General features: G+C 38.8%; 1 protein-coding gene across 1 annotated transcript in view; it reads left to right on the top strand.

Annotated features, from left to right (window-relative positions):
* The window catches only part of PARD3B (par-3 family cell polarity regulator beta), a 398,218-nt gene that overhangs the window by 103,891 nt on the left and 273,472 nt on the right, over positions 1-20,855 (top strand). The window contains exon 3 of the mRNA XM_032694000.1: positions 12,194-12,362. Coding sequence (XP_032549891.1) covers positions 12,194-12,362 — 169 coding nt within the window. The remainder of the gene's footprint in view (positions 1-12,193; positions 12,363-20,855) is intronic.

Here is a 20,855-nt window from a genome sequence, read left to right as displayed (position 1 = left end):
AATGCACGGGTATTAGAAGGGTATTTATGTGAGATCTTGTCTGCTTGTAAACACATTCATGTCCAAGGTATGCAAAACATACATTGTTACATACATTGTTACTGCCAGCTTTGCAAATGCCATTCTTCGCAGTCGAACTATGAATTTTAACTCTCAGAAAACCTCTAAAGTATGTTTAGTTTTACTGTGTATCTTGAACATGATGTCAACATTTAATTTGTTTTATAAGAAATTAAGAAACTTATCTATGAAATTATGCTGTGGGCAGCTAATGTTAGGGTAAAAAAAATGACTGAAATTTTTAATGTGTAGATCATTCTTTTAAGGAGTATAATGAGCAAGGCAGCGGTAGGATGTCTGTTGTGAACTGATTGCTGAAATGAGTAATTGTCACTGAAGGGTTTTTTGTTATTGCCAGAGCTGTGACTATCTCTAGAAATGTTACTTCTAGTTTTATTGTTTTCACAGTAATGGTGCATTACGATGTCAAGCCAAAATAAATTTTTTCTAGTCCTTTTGTTCTGGTAGTACATTTTGGAATGTATATTTCTGGAACTGCAGTGTTTGGAACCACTACGCTGGTTCTAAAGTTTCGGAATATTTCACGATTTTGTATGTTACTGATCTTCTGGGGCAGCATAACTTTATAGTTGTTGTAGAGTTCTTGGATTGGTTTGCCTTTAAAAAGAAGAAAACACAGTTCTTCTGTGAGTGACAATGGTTGACTTTGTAGTCTTCTATTAATGAGTGTGATGAATCAAGCTGTGTAAACTAGCCAATTACTAAATAGATTCTGAGGGTTTTGGTGACATTTCTGTTGCATTTCTGTTAAACTTCTCTCCTCTCCCCTCATGTTCCTCTGTCTCAAATTTTATGCATAAAAGGACAGTGATGTTTAGGAGCTGTCTTTAGGAACATGGTTGCTCGAGGCCAGGGTCAGCTGACTTCTACTGCTGAAGCATATAGGGTCATGACTTGTGAAAATGAGGTCACTGTGTGAAAGGCAAAAGGTATTAATTTTCTATTTTTTCAAAGGGCTGTGCATGCTTTATTATAATGCACTAGAAACTGCCTAGGAATGCTGTTATTGACAGAATTAATAATAAACTAGGAGAGACTGATAGCATTAGTTTATCATTAGGGACAGACCTTTCTTCATCAAGGTGACAACCAGTTTTGTAAGCTTACTTTTGCCTTTCTAGAGCCTGACATATAAACTGTCAGAGACAGGGCAAATAATGCAGCCTCACTAAGCGAGGCATCAGTAGGAATTGGACTCTTGGCAGTTGTAAATACTGAAATGTTTTTCTGCACAGACAGAAACACAGTGTGAGAACTGCATGACGTGTGGCAACATCCCAAGATTTATCAAGCCTGTCTGTGCTAATGGAAGTTGTTGTGTGTGCTATGCTGTACAGATGGTTTTACACTTTCTGATGGGTTTTACAATTCAAGTATTTTTGTGCTGCTTTTTTTTTTTGTACTTCTGAAGTTTCGTTGCCCCATCCTATAATGTCCTCTAAAAAGATCAAAGCTGTTTAAACCCAAATAAACAGCTAGTTCATATGCTGTCACTGGGTAATGGGGGCAAAAGCAAAAACTTATTTTTGCACGTGGTGCATGCTGTCAGATCAGTGAGAGAGAAGGAAAATAAAACTTGGTAGAAGTTGATCTGGGTTTGTCTCAGCTTAACATCTAGGAAGGCTAAATGCACACTCAAGACAGTAGCCAAGGAAAGCAGTTCTGTCTATTTGGCACTTGTGAGGCCACAGCTGGACTGCTGTGTCTCCTTTGATGCAAGAAAGACATTGACATATCTGGAGGAAGCTCAGCACAGGGCCACCAACCAGGTCAGGGATTGAACACATGACTTGAGGAGAAAAGGTGAGTGACCTTCATAGGATAAAGGGGATCTCGTTGCTGTTTACAGCTACTTACTGAGAGAGTATAGAGGATACTTCACCCTAATTTCTTGAAAGTCCACAGTGAGAAAACAAGAGTAAATGGACGTTAGAGGTCATAAGGAATATCCTGTTAAGATATGAGAAACCTCTTTTTGCACTACAAGGAACTGGAACAGATGCCCTGATACTGGTGAAATCCACATCCTTAGAGATGCACATAACTGGGTCAGCCTCTGAGCAACCTGAACCAACTTTAAAGTTTGAGCCAAGTGCCAACATGGCCTTACTTTGAGTGAAAGAGTAGACCAGTGACTTCCAGAGGACTCTTCCAACCTAAGTTGTTCTGTAGGCCCTACTTGTTAGACTGGAATCTGGAAAATATATGAAGGTTGAAGTGCTTAATACAAATTGGCTTTTAACATCATAAATGATTGCCTAGAGTATGAAGTGCCATGCAAATTCCTAAGAATTTGAGTTATACCCTCTGGTTTTACTTGAAATGATATAATGTCTCTTCACCACAGTTTACTTTGGTTTAAATTTCTGAGGATTTTCACTCGTCTCTGTAATCCGAAGGTTAGCAAGCTACCTCAGAGGACTCTGCTTCCTTAAATTTTGAATTCATTGTGTGAATGAATACAGCTGAGACACTAGAAGGGAAAAGTAAAAACAAGTAAAAATTGTTGGTACTGCAAGTACATCTGCCAGTGTACTGAAGGGCAATGTTTTCTTCAAGCATTTGTAGCTAAGGAGGCTCAAAAGCTTCATAATCAGCTTCTGCCCGTTTTATACAAAGCTGTGAAATGTTTCAGCCACCTTAAATGGCATCTTCATGATCAGACAATTCGTGGGGATTTGGGAGAGTTTGCAAGCATGCATGTGGATGTGCTGGAAAGTATGCGCATGGTATGAGGGGAGTGGGAAAGGAAGCTACTGGAAAGGAAGACTCAGGGTGCTGTGGGTGCTAGCGAGTGTGAAGCCACGCGCCTGCTACCATCTCACACCTGGCTGGATTGATGCTTGTTTGTTCCTGCTTTGGGATCCTTAGAAAACCTGTTAAAAAATACCCCAGCAGTGAAGAAGCTTTGAGTCCAAGAGCTACTCAGTTTCTTCTTGTGATTAAATGCTCAGCAGCAGTTCACTTGAACATTTATTTGTGCCTTAAATCAGGACCGCCCAACAGTCTGGATTTTTACAATCCATTTGCTTTCCCAGGACTTCAGAAGCATCTAGAAAGGTGTGAGAAGGTGGGGAGAAGATACTGATGCTGGACAAGTGTGCCGAATGGCAGGCAAGGTGCCTGCTAAAAGTAGGAGTGGGAATGCCTATGCTGCAGTAGGAATTGGGAGCAGTTTGAATTCTCTTCATTTGGCTTTCCACCCATCTGCCTCACTTCACCATGTGTGGCTTGGAGTATCCAGTGGTGATGTGGGTTCTCTATTCAACAAGGATGCTTGTACTGTCAGGTGGATTTTGTGATGTTGTGTAACTAAGCTGTTAATTTAGCACTGAAGTAGTATTCTAAGGTAAGATAATTCATATTATGAAATTGCTATAATTCATGTTATGAGAGTGAACACTTATTGCTGCTTACCCACAATACAGTAACTAAGATGTCACTTTCATTTCTAAGTATAGACTGTCTTATTTCATGGCACAGTAAATTTTTCTTTTTCAGTGACTGATTACAATGAGTGCATTTGACAAGCACGGTTCTAGTAAGTAATGAAGTCTTTCATATTAATTATCTACATTTTTATAGTGCCATTTTAAAAGGACTCTCCAAAATTAGCTCATCTTCTATGAAGTCCATATAGGTGAAAGTACTCAGTTTCAAGTTAAGCAGAAAGGAAATAATCAGTCTTGCAGTCCTCCTTGTATTTGTTTTTTTTTCACTTGGATAGAGGAAGAAAAAAAGCAAAGGGCATTTGTTATCTAGCAAAACTCAGAAGCTATTTCACATGAAAACATAATGAGTGTGACAGGCTACAAATAGCATTGAACATGAATCTTTTACAGAAGAAAGGAGAAATGTCCTTTGGTATATTTACTTCAATCAACCCTAATAAGGCTTGTTTTATGTGTTTTATGCATCCGCCATCATAATTATAAATCCTTGACATTTTAGCACTAGCATTTATATCTGCCAGGGAAGCTACCCCGAGTCAACCCTCAAGGAATGTCTGTATTGTACTGTGGATCTCTGTAACAGCTCTCAAGTAGTTACTAAGTGGCTTAAAAAATTACATCTCAGTCATGCTTGAAGGGCTCATCAAACTTTGCCACAAATATCAATGTTAAGTACCCAATCAGCTGCATTGTTTGAAGTACAGTCACGTGTGCCCATGAAGGAATAGGTTGGACAGGAAGAAGAATTATAGAAGGGCTCATCAATCAGGTCGCTGTTTTGTTTTGGTTTTTTTTTTTTCATGACCTTTCAAAAACTCCTTTCCCTTCCCCCTGGAAGAGCTGGGGCTTGAGCAGGGTCTGGTCTCTCTTCTAGGCATGCTGCATCTCTTCCTATTTAATATTTTCCATGTATCCTTGGAAACTTTTGAGAGCAGAGGCTACCAGTGTTTGTACTGGGTGCAGCAGGATTCTCTTGGCTGCTTTTGGACAGTACCAAAAAAAAATCTGAATAATAAGGGTAGGAGAAGTGTCAGGTGGTCTTTGGGAAGATGCTTTGGTGTATGTCGTTTTGGCATGTAGGTAAACAAGATGAGCTAATCACCATAGCTTTCATGTAATATATCTGTAATTTGTTTTCATATGTAGGTGTGAAGGAAGGATTGCCATATGGTGTGTATATTGGTATTTTTCCTTGACAGCCTTTATTTTAAGTTAAAGGAATTCCAAGGCATACTATTATGTAAGAATACCATTTCAAATACTTATCAGTATGTACCAGAAGAATACCTTGAAAGAATGCTGAAGAAAGGTTGTAGAGCTCCAGGAAAGTTTTAAATTGAAAAATTAAATAACACTTTCATCCATTTTTGAGGTACCCTAATTACCTCAGTTCTGTCTATGTTGCACTGTTACCAGTCTTTCATCTTTTAACCATTTGAACAGGATTTTTTCATAAGTAATATAAAAAATCTGATTTTACTTTAATTAGTTTGTGGAGTTCTGAAGCAGCTTTCACAGTGGCTTTGTGAAGTTTTTTTTGTTTCAACATATGGTACATTTTACTCTCAGTCATCTTGCCTTGATGTAAAGTCTACTTGTCCCCTCATGGGCATAAGTTCAAAGTATCACTTGTACCTGTAGAAGAGTTTCTGTTAGGAAGGTGAACTCCTTGAAAGAACTGCAGAAATGTTCCTGCTGTTGTGTTCACGCTTGGTTGTGACACCTGTGTGCACAGTGCTCTGGTGTGCTGTCATGGGAGTGGAGGCACAAACATTGGTCCAGCTTCGTTTAAAGGAGACAGAGATCCATCACTACTGCGAGATTACAGACAGTGGTAATCTAAGGAAAATGTTAGTGATGTGTGGACAGAAATTTGCTTTGTGTGGTTCACAGAGCTGAAGCAGCTGGAGGTGGAGAGTTGCTTTTCTTCCCGGTTTAGTTCCCTGAACTGCCCCACTGTGGGTCTAGTGAATTGTAGCACTGGTGATTGGGGAAAAAAGAAAGCTGGGCCACAGCAGCCTCAAAGTAGATGTCAGATTTTGAACTTAAGACAGCCTGGTGCAAAGTACCGGCTAAAAAGTAACTTTGCCTTTGCCTTGTGTTGGTGCTTGTGCTTGAGTGTCTTAGATGGCTGGAGTAAAGAACTGTCCCTGCCACACATGTAACTGAAAAGGGAAAGTTGCTGAAAGAAAGGAGGGGAAAAAAAGAGAAAAGCATCCCTTGATCTCTTTTCCCTTTTTGCATTAGTCATATGTAGGCTGCTGTCAACTGCAGCCCTTTTCCATCTGTGTCTGGTTGTTTGCATGTGCAAGCACCTGAGGAGAAGTGAAGTTTTAATCTTATAATTTTTTTTTAAAATGTTATTTTGAACATTGCTGTACTCTGGTGTCAGTGTGTCACATATAGAAACAGTGTGTGTCCTTATGTGTGTGTAGGGATAAATACAAGATTAGTCCTATAGACCCCAAATTGAGTGACCGGAGAACAAGGTAATGTGATACTGTGGTGAACATCAATTTCTGCTGTAGCTTGAGCCATTCTCCTTATGTCAGGAAGTTCAATGAAATAGTCACTAAGCTTTTCACTCACTCCTCCTGACAGCTCTTTGTTAAAGTGCAGGTGCTTTCTGTGGAAAGTCTTTACTAATGGACCCCCAAAAGGGAGAATTTTCTAGCTGCGTTATTTCATAAGCAACTAATAATCGCTCCCACAGGAGCCAGAAGCACTGGCCATCAGAAGTAAAGATATGGTTAAAATAAACAGTCTTGTTTCCTAAGTGAGCATTTGAAGTCATGGACAAGAATTATCTGAACAGGAAACAAATATGTCTGGAAGAAACCCACAATTTTACTACTTTCAGTTGTCCATAAGTGAGAGAAGAATGTAGATAAAGGGAATGTGAAAAAAAATTGAGGGAAAATTTCCATCCAACCTAATGAAAAATTTAATACAAGTCGAGCATTTAATTCCTTTTTGTTTCTTACTATATAATTTTAGCTGTGGAAAATTGCATCTTTTCAATCACTCACTGATGCTAGCCTATGACTGAGAACTTCTCTTAGTGATTTTATCCTAACAGTAATTGAAAGCTGATTAATTCAATTGCAAACAAGCTTTTATTTTGCCATTTCTTCTTTAGTTCTTTGTGTATATGCCTGGTGTTTGGGGTCAGAAAAGAAACAGTGGTGTCTATTTTCTAATTCAGTACAGAAAAGCTAGTAAAATAGACAGTTTTTAACCTTATTAACAGTAATCTAGTTGTCTAGTTGTTTGAAGAGAAATAATTCTGAAACCTTTTTTCTAAAATTATGTATAGGGCAATGTAAAATCAGCTGGTTTTGGCTTAACAAACAAGTGCCTTAAAGCAAGATCTGTAATGTTCAAAGGTGAGGATGTTTTTCTTCGGAATTCTGAAACTCCATGAAGTCGTTTATTTCTAATTGAGCTTAATTAGCAAGCTCTAAAACAAAACTGCTTCACTTAGAATTTGGAAGGACTTCTTTTTGCTGCTTCTCGTGTGTAGGGTGCCTGTGTGAGCACACAGGGAGGCTGTGGTGTGTTCTCCTGCGAGCCCTGCGCTCCAGCACCTTGTGCAGCTGCTGCAGGCAGAGTGACAGCAAGGCCGCTGCACCTTGGGCCTGCAAAGTGCATGGGGTGAGTTTTGGAAGGGCCGAGAGCCCGCTGGGAAACATAACATTCCACATGGGAGCAGGGGTGAGGGAACACTTTTTCTCATGGGGATTTTTGAAATGAAAGTTTGAATTTCTTTTTTTTTTTTTTTTAGTAGTTCCCCAGGATAAAATACACTGCTGCCTCATGCTCAGTCCCTTTTTCAGTCAGTAACATCATTGTCTGCTATTAGTATTTACCCACCTTTTTGATTATGAGGATTGGTCTTAATCGAATGTGTGTCTATTGCTCTCTGTGTTTGGGAATATAGACACATAATTTTTGCATAATCTTGTTTTACTTTTCTGCAAGCTCTGCAATTGAAATATTATTAAACTATTGAAAGAACTGTGGCATAGGACAGTGTACAAAGTTTAAATTTGGCTGTACTACAATGCCTTAAGATGCCACTTACATACAACAAAAATGCTAATAAAAGTGTTCATTATTGCTGCCTTGTGTTATTGCGTCAGTATTGGTAGGGAGGAGTTTGGTAATCAAAAATGACAGACAAGTGCTAAATTTTGATAATTTATTGATTTTGATTTTCTAGGTAATTGGTGGGATGTTAATAGAGATTGCAATAATACTGAAGTAGAACCATTTCACCTATGCAGGAGTACATACATGTCTTTCACAGTAAATATTTATGTTGTTTAAATAACCTCTAAAAAATGAGATGCCAGACTACAGCAAGTGTACAAAACTGCATAATTTACGCAGTTTACAAATATCTACAGTAGTATTTTGGTGTCTTTAAAAAAAAATAGAAATCATCTGACCTACTAAACTCTCAGTATTTGTAAATATTGAACTGGTAAAGAATAAACTAGTGTTGCTGTTTTCAGTATATGTTTGTCAGGGGTTTCTTAATGTGTCCTGAAATGCTTTTCAATCAGAAGAGTTTGGCAGTCTGTTCCAATTAAAGAATTTTCCATACTGGAAATGAGAAGTCAATTATGACAATTATTTTTGAGTAGTTGATTTATATAACCTTAATTGTATTCATTCTCTTTGAAAGGCTGAAGCAGATATTTATAATACTTTGATCAATTAGCAGTGTATTTATGTTAGATTTGCTACTGATAAGATGCTCCTACAACTGCAGTCCTGAGGAGTTATCTCCCAAATAAACATTTTAGAAAACAAATGGCTGCTTATTTCATTGGAGAAGAAAGGCATTGCATCTTTGCTGCCTCCACATGCAGTACTGTAGCATCTCCCTTCCATGCTGCAAAAAACTCTAGATCGTGTTACTTAATTACTGGTGTGTTCCATACTGTGAAGAAATACATTTTCTTTGGGTTTTCTAATCTGTCAAAATAGTGCCTGGATGTAGACTAGGGAACTGTGGGCTTCTTGCAGAAGTCACTCACAAACGACAGCAGTAAGAGACTTCCCCGCTGTCAGGTGGGTGTCAGGCCTGTGTGGTCCAGCTCAGATGGACTCTTCTTCCCAGCGTTTGCCAGGCTGTATTGCAGATGTTGGCCAGATGTTGGCTTGCACCTGTGCCCTCCCTGCTCTGGCTTAGAGTGTGGAAATGGAATGTTGGTGTGGGTACAGTTGGGAAGGGAAGTAGTGGCAGAGGTGACATCTTCTCATGCCTCTGCTGCAGGGGGAGAAGAGCCGATGGGTCTCCATCTGCTGAACCTTCTTGATGGGTGAATGTGACAGCTACTTTAAGCTGCAGAGCTGCTACAATCATGGAACCACTTACAATCCTTCCATATAATTAGGCAGCAGAAGATCTGGTCATTTTATCCACTTTTGGGCACTGTGATTTCTGTCCCTCAGCTTGCCTGAACCCAGCTGTTTGTGACCAGGTGTCAAGGCAGGTGTTTGACTTGTAGTCTGTTAGCTCTTGGACAGTGTCACCCAACACTAGGGCAGGTACTGTAGGGACCTCGCTGACAAGAGGACATTATTGTTGCAATTGAAACTTTATTTTAACCCGGGCCCTCTGCAGGTCGGGCGGGTGCCCACTAATGCCCTCAGTCCCATGCAGGGCAGGGCCTTCAAACGCAGGACTCCCTCAGCCCTCAGGAGCAGCACCTGCCCGCGTCCCTGCCCTCCCTTAGGGGCCCTTGGAAAGGAGCAGTGGGCATGTGACCACCAGCCCCAGGGGAAGTGGTGGGGTGCACCAAGGTGAGGAGCAGCCATGCCGGGCATCCAGGGAGATGGCTGTGGTGTGGCCACGATGCAGTCGGTCTCTTGGGGCTGGCTGGTAGGTAAGCTGCCATATCTTACAGCTGTCAGGAGCCCGTGACCTGGCTTGCCTGTTAAAATAACTTCATATTATCATTTTTGCTAAGGATTCATTTGAACTAAGGTGGACTAAGGAAAGGTACAGTGCTTAGAAACTGCAGTATGCAATAGTGTCGTATGGTAGGTGAGCCTGTGAGAGAGGCAGTGCACAGCCGGATTGCTGCTCTGGTCTCTGCCCATGACCTGTGGAAAGTACTCCCAGAAAGCACATAGATATAGGGTGCTTATAGCATCAGTTTCTCCTGGTTTGCCTTTCTGAATTTTAATGCTACATGTCTGGGGGCTTCTGAGGCTGAGGTGGTGCTTGCATGTTTCCATTTAAGAGTTTTTGCTGGTGTTTTCCATCACTTTATTTTTTTTTTTTTAACTAATTCCTACTTTCCATCTTTGCAACATCCTGGGGCAGTAAGCATAGAGTATTCCAATGTAATGCAGAATTTAATATGCTAGGGTGTGAAACCAAGGGGAAACTCAGTTTAGTTGAGGAATTCAGTTGTTTGTTCCCATCAAATCACAGCTGAGCTCCATTTATTCTGTTTTACATTGTGAATGCTCAAGTGAACTTTGTATCCTGCTACTATCTAAAGTGCTTTCAGTGCCAGGGTCCTACACATTCTCCAATTTCCTCTTTATTAGTAACAGCCTCTTTCTTAGAAATTAAATTTCCCCAGCAAAAGTGAGGCAAAGAAAGCAAACCCTTTGGTGGACAATGGTTGTGTACCTTAGTGAATCAGGATGGACTTCCATAATAACATGAATAGTCATTTCAGAAAGAAATGAAAGACATCATAGGGTAGGTTTTTCTTTTTTTTTTTTTTGGTACTGAAGAAAATCGCTGTGATCTGTTGGTGTCTGGATCTAAGTTAGGCTTTTTGGCTGTATGTAGTTGTGGGGCATAATGATGGCCTGGTGATGATGAATGCAGTGTGAACACTTGGGTAGTTACCCTGTTGTGAAGGAATAAGACACAAAGAGTTGTCCTTGTTCCTGGAATTAATCTTTCCTATATGCTTTGAACAAATAAAAATCAAATTGTATGTCGTATAAGCTAGTTGTATGGCCATGGAAACAGGCTCCATATAGAAAAGGAGAGCAAGTTTTCTACCTAATTATTTAAGGGGTTTTGTGTGTCTCTGAAATGTGCATTGGTAAATATGAGCTGACACATTTCTAGCAACCAAATTATAAATGAGTGGAAGACCTGAAAATGTCAGTTTCTTCCTTAGAAGCACTTCAGGATTTTTCTTTTCTTTTCCCTCTCATACGTTCATTTCTTCCCTTGGGCAAATGAGTTTATTTAAATGTTTGTCTGTGTTTTTCATAGGGTATAATTGTTGACACATCTTGGAAGTGTCAGAGAAGATTTGATGTACTAGTATTTTTATAGAAAGCGTGTGTATACATACCTTAAAATAACACAGAGATAAAAAGTAGTAAGTCAATCCTTTAAACTTGTTTCCATGTATATCTTGATACTGCCTTACCAGTTTTTTGTGTTGTGACATTTTTCATGATTAGTGGTGAAAAATATTAATCTAAAGGAGTTCAGAAAAAATAAAATGAATGAGCACCTTAAGATGAAAATATCATGTACAGTGATTATTAGGCACAAGAACTATGTCATATCAGGTGGTGGGGTAGCAAAAATGTTGCTCTTAGCTCCTCTGGTTTTGGAAAGGGCTCTGGGGTGCCAAGTGTCCCGTTGGTTGAGAACAGCATGTCTTCTACTTTGTTTAGATTCATAGGGAATCAATAATTTTTTGTTTTGTTTTCCCAGAGCTGTTGCACACTTAACTGTTTTCCTGGGACTGTAACACAATATACACCCAGCCATATGTATGAGTCCCTTCTTGATGAAGCTGCATACACGTCTGATCACTTTGTATCAGTAGGAACCAAAAGGAAGATCCTTATGAAAGGCCAGGTTAGCTGAGGCAAAAAGTAATGATTCTGGTGATTTTTGTCATTTTCATGTCCACATTAATGTGAGCTTAGACATCAGACTTTGCAGTCTGTCACTGCTTACTCTTGACCTTCCTGTGTTTCTGAAGTGGTGGAAGAGTCAGTGACTGAGGAACAGTTTTCAGAAACAGTGTACCTGGTGTAAGCTTGCAGGAGAGAATGGGAGGAAGTCATTGATGCATGGTGGGTGGAGAAGTGCAGGTGTATGTGTACACAGCTGAAACTCATCCTTGCAGAGGCACGGGTTGGACAACTAGAGAGACTTCACACTCTGTCATTGTGCTGGATTTATCTTGTCCTTGGAATGTAATTATTTTGTTCTTATAAATAAGAGGTGCATCTGCTCTCTTAGTACAGCTCCTGTGGTTGTGCTACCTTTGTGCAGCCTGTCAGTAGCACTAAAATTTTTTAGAATAACACCCTCTACCCCAAGAATTAAATGCTGTTCTGCGTTTTTAAGCATATTCACCTGTAAGTGTTTTGGAATAATGTAAAATGCTCACTGATGTAGCATGCTAACTCTGAGAAATGCATGTCAGCACAGGGCAGCGCTGAAGCATATACTTAAAACACATTGAAATCATATTGAAGTCTAAACATAAAAGTACATACTTTTTGGAATCTGTATGTTTGTTGTTAGCTGTTTTGAAATAAGGTCGTTATTTTTATACTCTAAAGGAAGGATAAGTTTTATTTTTTTTAAAAAAGAGTGAAGACTGGGAATACTTTAAATATACAAACTGTATTATCTTTTGTTTTGTTAGCTGATTGCTGTTTATGACGAACAAGAAACTCACCGTAAGACTGATGGCACCAATGGCAATTTGACAGACAGAAATAGTCCAGACTCTTTTGAGACGGAGGTGGCAACTCAGCTGGCGGCCTTTCAGCCCATTGGTGAGATTGAAGTGACTCCTTCTGCCCTAAAACTGGGTATGTATATCTTAAATTTTTTTTTTTCTTTTTTTCTGTGGATGTTTGTAGTCTGATTTTTTATATTTAAAAGTTATGGGCTTTTTTAGCATTCCATTGTCTGCCTTGGAATTCAGTGAATACAATTCAGTGAAGGGCCTTGAGGGGAAGCCATATGAGGAGTGTCTGAGATTACTTGGTCTGTTGACCTGGAGAAGAGGAGATTGAGGGGAGACCTCACTGCAGTTACAACTCCCTCGTGAGGGGAAGAGGAGGGGCAGGCACTGATCTCTTCTCTGTGGTGACCAGTGACAGGACCCGAGGCAGTGGTCTGCAATTGCATCAGGGGAGGTTTAGGTCAGATATTAGCAAAAGGTTCTTCCCCCAGAGGGTGGGTGGGCACTGGAACAGGCTCCCCGGAGAAGTAGTCACAGCACCAAACCTGACAGAGTTCAAAAAGCCTTTGGACAATGTATTCAGGCACATGGTGTGACTCTTGGGGATGGTTCTATGCAGGACCAGCAGTTGGACTTGATGATCCTTGTGGGTCCCTTTCAATTCAGCATATTCTGTGTTTCTGTAAGGATGAAGGTTGGGCTTTTGAACCATGTGGACTGCAGCTGAGCATGGCAATTTTGCACCTGAGCCTTGTATCCTGCTGTATGTTCTACCCATCCATACAGGTGGCATCTCTTTTTTTTCCTCCCTTCTTTGACTGGGTAGGTTGCTGACAATCTTTCGTTGTAATATTGTAAGAGTGCACGAGATGAAACCTGTGCAATGGATTTTCATATAAGAAAGTCATTGAAAAAACCCCAACATTTTTATTGATGAACCTGGGTTCAATGAGTGGAAAACTGCTGTGTGCAAATACTTTTACTGATTACCTGAGCTAGTACCCTGTTTTGGAGTGGGAGGTGGAAAGGAGGAGATGCTGGTTGCAAACAGTTCAGCTTTTTGCCTTTGAAGAAGTTGTACAGCTGGGTCTGTTTGCCTTTCTCACTTTCAAGTGAGCAGACTGTCATTAAGAAAGGCTTCTGCTTAATTCCCTCTTACATCAGAGAGTACTACATGAACTGTTACAGCTCTGGTCCCCTGTGTTGTTTAAGTGTGCCTGGAAGGCCAGGAGTTCAAACACTGGTTTCCAATTATAAAGAGCTGGAGTCTTGTATGTTGAACACAAAGCAGTTTGAAATACTTTCTTGAACTGAAAGTAGGCTAAGCTGTCATCTAAGCACTAGATATAGGAACTTTCAAAACCAGATTGAAGGTGAATGCTCTTACAACCTGTCTGTAGAGCAGCATTAAGCAGATGAATAATGCTCAGGAGAGCTTTCTCTGCATTCCACCAGAGCCCATCTCCAAGTTCACCTCGTGTTCCTGAGTGCTGCTGGCAGCCTCTGAATAGCGTGCAATAAAATCTGAGGGTAAGGGGATGGGGTTAGAAGTACTGTCTCTGGTTGTGCTGCTCTCGTGGAGTAGTCTGGTTACAACTCCAGAAATAGAATGTTCACTGGTCTATTTTTAATTGTATTTTTAAAGGAAAAGGCTAATTAACAAAAGAAATGAGCTAAAGCAAAATTTCTGCTAAAGCTCACTGGATGACGCTGTGTAGCTTAACTTCTAACAGAAGTCTGTGCTCTGTTCTAGAAAATCCTGAAATTCAAGCTGCATGAGAATTTTTAGAGTAAAATTTCTGTGTTAATGTATCACATCTGGTTTTTTCTATGTTCTAGAATAGAAAGATCTTTTTCTATATGTAGCAACACACAAGAATTTCTCATAACTAAAAATCTTGAGGCAAGACATTATTGACATAACTTGAACTTGTGTGTATTTGGCTGTGTTTTTGGTAAGCATGAGGTACTGAAAAGTTTGTAGCTCTAGGTTTGATGGTTGAGAGGTTTGCCACTTCATTTATTGCATATTTTTAAGTAGCACTGTGTTATCACATTTTAGCACGTTTCAGAAAGTAGAGATGGTTCTCCAAATACCTCTGGGCACTGTTTAAAAAAAAAAAAAGGTGGTTTGTCTAGCATACTGTTGAGCATAGATGGAGGGTTGGAGAGTAGAGTTCTTCAGCCTCACACAATTTTATGTAAAGCAAAGTGCTGAAGCTCTTGAGCTCACCAGTAAGCTCCCACGTAGTTAATTTCAGAGCATTTATAAAATCCTGCTACTACAGAGCATAAAGACGACAAACTAGAACGTGAGAAGAGCAATTAGGGTTCTATTTTGTTTTCAGTGCAATACTAACATATATTTGAAGTTAAATTGGGTACTTGCTTCCTAAAAAAAGGAGGACATAAATGTAATGTGTTTGTTTCATCAGTTCTGTTTCAGATTGGTTTATTTTACAAGGTAAACGTAAGATTTACTACCTGTTAGTCCCATAACTCAGTTTGTACTGGGAAATGTAATTGTTTTCTCTTCTGGATTTTACATCATGGTTTACAGTTCTTTGAACTTAATTTTTGCCTTTATCTTTTGTGTACAAGTCCCTGGACCTTAAATTATGTCCCTATTTCCATTAGAGGCAAATTGAAAAGTAAATGAAGAAATAGAAGGACAATTTGGTTGCATCAATATCATTGATGCATGAACCACAGTAGTCTGGCTTCCTGTCTAGTTATTGAATTGACTCCCACTTGCTAGCAGAAATAAATAATATTAATTTATAAAGCTGTTGTTATTTTAAGAGCAAGGATGTGATTGAATATATATACAACAAGTAAGTGTTGCTTTCCAAGGTAGAGCTGTGCTTCAAGAACTGTCATGTGCTTACCTTTTAGAGTGTTTTTCCAGAATGCCTTTAGGGAGGAAATGCAGGCAATCCATTGTTATGTGAATTGTCAGATTGTGGAGCAATTTTGCCTGTTAAATTCTGTTGGATGTTTTGTAGTTAATGAAACCAGATCCAAAGTTTTATGTAGAAACAATGTTCGGTTAGTGCTCTGCTTGGAGAATACGTAGTGCTTGATGCTTAATAAGCACATGAAACTAAACACTGTTGATGGTCATTTTAGTTATTATCAAGTTACTTTCTTAATACGTAGTATATGTCTCCTTAAAACAGTTCAGGAAATTAATCAGCCATCTGTTTTGTTTTCCCTGAAACAAACACTTCTCTGCTTTTAAAGCTGACTCTGTTCTCGAACAGGTGAAACTGTGTGTTCTTATATTTAATTTAAAAAAAATTCAGGAAGACTTCAGCTGTTTATGAACACTGTCTCCACTATGTCTCTAACATAAGGTGAGGTGCAAACATATTTGAGTGCCTCCCTGCTCCCCCCACATAGCTGGATTATCAGGTGCTGTTGCTGACAGTGTCTTTTAATACTGAAAATCTTGGTGTACACGTTTCAGTTGACAATGAAATAAGTACAGTTCTGTTGTAAATAAAAATCCCAATTTGACAGAATATGTGATTGGGTAAAGAAAGCATTTCATGCTACAATACAAAGGGTAATAAAGCACCTGTTAATATATATTACAAAATTCAGAGAATCACACAACCGTTTAACATGTCCAGGCAGCTGTTTGAAACAGTAAAGAAATTGATGTAGTGATTTTGATATTTCTGTGGATGAGAACATTGAGACACAGTTGTTAAGTTGGCAGCAGAGCTTGTCTTGTATTACTGTTTTTTGTGAGCAGAATTTCCCAGAGTACACTAATGATGTGGCCATGACAACAGTTTCTAAAGAATGATACAGACAACTAAATGCTGAAAAAGATTACTTACGTTTAAAAAAATTGAATGGAGGTAAACTTCAACATCTCTAACCCCAAATACTGTTGGGGTTCTTCGTTTTGCCGTGTTTCTTGGTTATAAACCTGTGCAAAGACAAAACCTTGCACTGAACAGTGAAATCACAGTATGCTGAATACTTTGTAGTATGACTTCAGCCCACGTGAATGTAAGGTAACCTACACCCCAGTGAAAGAGTTTATGGCCCTCATAAACCATCTTGTAATGTTCTGTGCACCCGTAAGCATGCCAATGGCCCTTCTGTTTTCCTTTTGCACCTAATACTTTACTGTTGTTTGCAAGTGGTTTTCCCCACATGGCAGGTCCTGGAACAGGAAAGGGGGAGTTATTTTCATTATGTCAATTTGTTTTTTCCTTTTCCGTCCATATGGGCAGGAAGGAGAGCACTAATTTATTTACGGAGTATCCATCTTATAGACAAGTCACTCTGAGCTGGGAATGCCTTCGTGACTGGCTGTGTTTCATTTGCTTCATTTGGTAGATGATGGTTGACTGCACACAAACTTAGTTGTTGCTTTTCTCTTGCTCGTCTCCTTGGTGTTAAATAGTCAGGATTTTGCCTGGAAAAAGGCAGTATTCAGTGATACTTGTTGCTTCTGAACACTAAAGTAGGGGGGAAAGTGAGGTATATGTAGGAATCTCTGTGATTTTTGTTTTGTTTTGTTTTATTTATTCTTTTTCCATTTCTTTGGGAATCCTGAAGTTTTCTGAGTACAATCTGGAAGCAGATATAATTAGGTTGTTTTGTTGACTATTACAATAAAATTAGGCTCTTAATGAATTTATGCCTTTACTAGTGCTTATTTATAGTTGAGGTTAGATAAAGAAATAACTGCTTATAACAGTTACTGATGGCAGGTTAAAAAATTCTCTTGTAGACTACAGGAGTTTAGCTCCTCCCATTGAAAGCTTTCACTACTAAGTAGGGCAAGTGTCCTGTTTTTCCCATTGAAAGGTCTTATTCTAGTATTTCAAATTTTGAATGCCTTGGTTTTATGGCAAATCTCTGAGAAGATATTCTTCTTTTATATGTACACCTTCTCCCATCTGATCAATGTTCTAGGCAAGTGTAAGACTTAGGTGTAAATAATGGTTGGAATAGCTAATTATGGTCTCTCTCCTAAAATAAGCTTGCATGGCAATGGTACTTGGAGTTCAAGCTGCATTGAGGCACTTGTACTTTTGAGCAGTCAGTTCTTTTGGTTCTGGACATCTTATGTGGTGTCTTTGCCATGGGCATTTGTTTCCTGAAAACAGATTACTGGAAATACTTCAACCCTCAGAAGGTCTAGTTAGTACAGGATAACAAGAGTACTAAGGCTAGAAAGTTTTGAGTTTCCATTTTGATGCAGTTGTTGATGTTCTGGCCATGTCTTTTTAACGTTTGGAAAAGGTTACTATCCACTCTTACAGTAGAGAATATACTCAATTAGCTTAATGTATTCCTGTGGGTTTGGGCTTGCTCTGGCTTAAACTGTGCTTCGTGGGATTGTTTAAAACACTTACTTTGAATGGCCCTTTGTGTTTGGGTGGCTAAGTCAGTCAACAGAGGTGCTTCAATTGGCAGTGTCTTAGTTTGAAGTCCAAGGGACTTGAAGGGAAGGTTTCTTCCAGGAGTTTTTGGCAGTTTCTCCCTTGATAGGTCTGACAGGGCTTAAATTGTTGCCTCCAGGGTATGGATGTTGTCCATTTCTGTGTAACTTCAGAGCTCAGAAAGAATTTCTTCTCTTTCTCATCCTCTTTGAAGTGGTAGCATTGTAAGTAGGCTTGGGGGCATTTTAAACAGCATGTATTTGATTAGTCCTTTTTCAAGTTGGTGTTGAGATACTCTGGATATACAGACTGTGTTTTTAAATACAGAGGAAACCTCGTGATTGTGTTTAAGATTTATGAAAACATATGATGTGAAGCTATTAATTTGATAAACAAAATGTTACTAATGTCTTGTGCACAGCATACGTGCTGTGTCAGAGTAAGTAGGACAGACACTTTTTCTTACATAAAAACTATTCTTTTCATCTTGATCTTACAATGTCAGTTTATTGGCTGAGCATTCTGATGTTTGTCAGTATATGGGAGTGTACTACATGCATGTAACAATTCTCTCCTGCACGATTCCAGAAAAACTAACATTTTGAAATTGCTGAGTTTCAAAAGAAAGGCATTATAGAAGCACATGCTGCCTTCTGTGATTTGAGGGACTACTGCTTATTTCCTCAAGAAAAAATATAACTGTATTCTCTTTCAGTGTCCTGGAAGGTTGCTCTCATAGTGATATCATCAAACATTGCCCTATGCTGTTTGCCATAGGTGTTGTGAGGATGACACTGTACTTGATAGATTTTTCTCCTCTGCAGCACTCAGTGTAATCTACTTTAAAAGAATTGTGATGATCAATTCAAGTCTACTTGCATTTCTAAAACAAATGGCTTCTGTTCTCATACAAGCTAAAGGTTTGAAGATAACTTTTCATTTCAGTCAGAGTGGAAGCTTGGTATATTTTGACCTCATGACTTAAGCTTGGTCTTTCTTGGTTGTCCTTGATTCATGGAAATGAGCTTTGCTTTATCTTTGTATTGTAGCAAAAGAATACAGTAATGCTTTCTGTAAAGATATATATAAAATTTCTACGTGTTTTTCTGTCTCTGGGATACCTGTTTACAAAACAAGCTGGTCTTTCCTTCCTTTCGCTGTACCCAGGAACTTAATGCTAGTATAGGTAGTAAATTTATGTGCATAGTTGGTTACCAAAGAATCCCTTTTCTCTTTAATAGCCCTTCTGTCTCTGATTTCCCCAAAGATTATTTCTCATCAATTATTCCCCCTGTCTCTATTCCCTTTGCACTTGGTTTAATATGCCTTACTTTGGAGTAAGAGGGGTATCCCCATGAAAATATGTTAAAGAGGGAGAAAAATATTTTTCCATCACAAGTTACAGACTTTTCTGCAGTAGCTCTCTAGCTGAGATGTTAATTTCCAGCCTTTTATTGCCTCAGGGAAGGTTTTGGGGAAGGTAATGAATGGGACTTAAAATGATGGAATAAATTCTATTACAAAAGGCAATGGTGCTTTTTGACACCCTTTATTCGATGGCAGTGTTTTTCCTCAGATTTCTGTCTGTTTACTAATTTTGTGGTGTTGCTCTTTTTGTGAGTATTTGTCTATCGTTATGATGCATAGCTAGTTTCAGAGGTAGAGCTCTTAAAAAGGAACAGACCAACCCACTTGGTAAGCTAAATATTTGCAGCTGAAGGCTTTGAAAGGCTGGAGTGTAATATCCCACTGGAAAGCTGCAGTGCCACCTCTGTCAGTACACTCTAGTGCTGGGTAAGGCAGAGGAGAGTGTGTCTGTTTATAATTCCCTGCAGTACTCTGTGGTGTATTAGCTCCGAGGCAAAATGTGTATTTCAGGTGGCAAATGAGCCTGTGAAGCCTGGCTGATTGATAGTTTGAAATTGTTCATGTTAAAAGAAATAAGAGTTCAGCTAAAAGCCTTGAGGTAGTAGATCACCTTTTTTTTTTTTTTTCCTTTAAGAAACCAAACTAATACAGTTTTAATGCTTTTTTTTTCTACGTGATTTATTCACTAATGATTGTTTACTGTTGTCTTCCATATGGACATGTTCCTGTATACAGATGAACTATCTTAATGAAAGCCATTATTTAGGAAGTTACAAATAATTTGTTAAATCATTCAATCAGTTTGCCCACTGCCATGTAGTTCTTTCTCATTGCTTTCTATTGAATTTACCCTTTCAAGAGCCTTAGTTAACAGTTCATTTTTTGTCTCTCTTCTTTTAAGTGCCACTTCAGATTATGATTGTTTCTCACAACAGATATCTAGAATATCAACCAATTAAAATGTAGAGTTGTGGTATTTACTTACTACACATGAATATAGTTGCAAAAAGATGCACCTCCCTACCAATATGTTGCAGAATTTTCCCATAGACCCACTGGCTGTTGATTTATGTTTTTCTTTCTTCTTAAATCGTTACTTCATTAGAGTGAGGTCTGTTTACTGTAGATATTAAGTAAAAGAAGGATGCAGTATCTTCACTGGAAAGATAAATCCTGCGGAGTATTTTGGTAATTTCTTCTTCAGCCTCCCACAAAAAGGGACAGGTAACCCTCTCTGATTGAGTCCTTTTTTAACTTTTCTGTAGAAATAGTTATCTTACCATTTCAAGTATTAAGACAGGACAGTAGGGAATGATTATTGAATTTCCTCACCATGTAAAAACTAGAGCATCAAACCAAACTATTGTTCGACAGATTACGAAGCAAAACAGCCCTAAACTGATTTTTTTCTTGAATCATTCAACTAAACTGTGTAATTTGATGTAACACGCCAAAAATCAATGAATAGGATTAGACAAATTCACAGGAGGTGCACACCAATGTCTGGAAATATGTCCAGATAACACACAGATTGGAAATATTTCAAATTTAATTTTTTGCAAGCTGGTGGGATACAACAGTGTTATGATTTCTCCCTGAGTCTTTGCTAGCACTGCTGGATTCAGGATACTGGGTGAGGTTGGTCCATTATAGCTGTTCTTATGTTCTTAATCCTTGAAACCTTGCAGAAAGTTTCAAGATCATGAATCTAAGATCATTATCTAAAGTTTCAAGATCATGAATCAAGATCATTATCTAAATGTCCTTTAAAATCATCAGGAGGAAGTTTGAAATTTGAGACTAAAACTAGTTTACCATGACTGGAATAGAAGATAATGACA

The sequence above is a fragment of the Chiroxiphia lanceolata genome, chromosome 7 (genome assembly GCF_009829145.1).
Source record: "Chiroxiphia lanceolata isolate bChiLan1 chromosome 7, bChiLan1.pri, whole genome shotgun sequence".
Lineage (NCBI taxonomy): Eukaryota > Metazoa > Chordata > Aves > Passeriformes > Pipridae > Chiroxiphia > Chiroxiphia lanceolata.
Note: the sequence above shows the minus strand (reverse complement) of the source record. Positions and strands in the feature narration are given on the sequence as shown.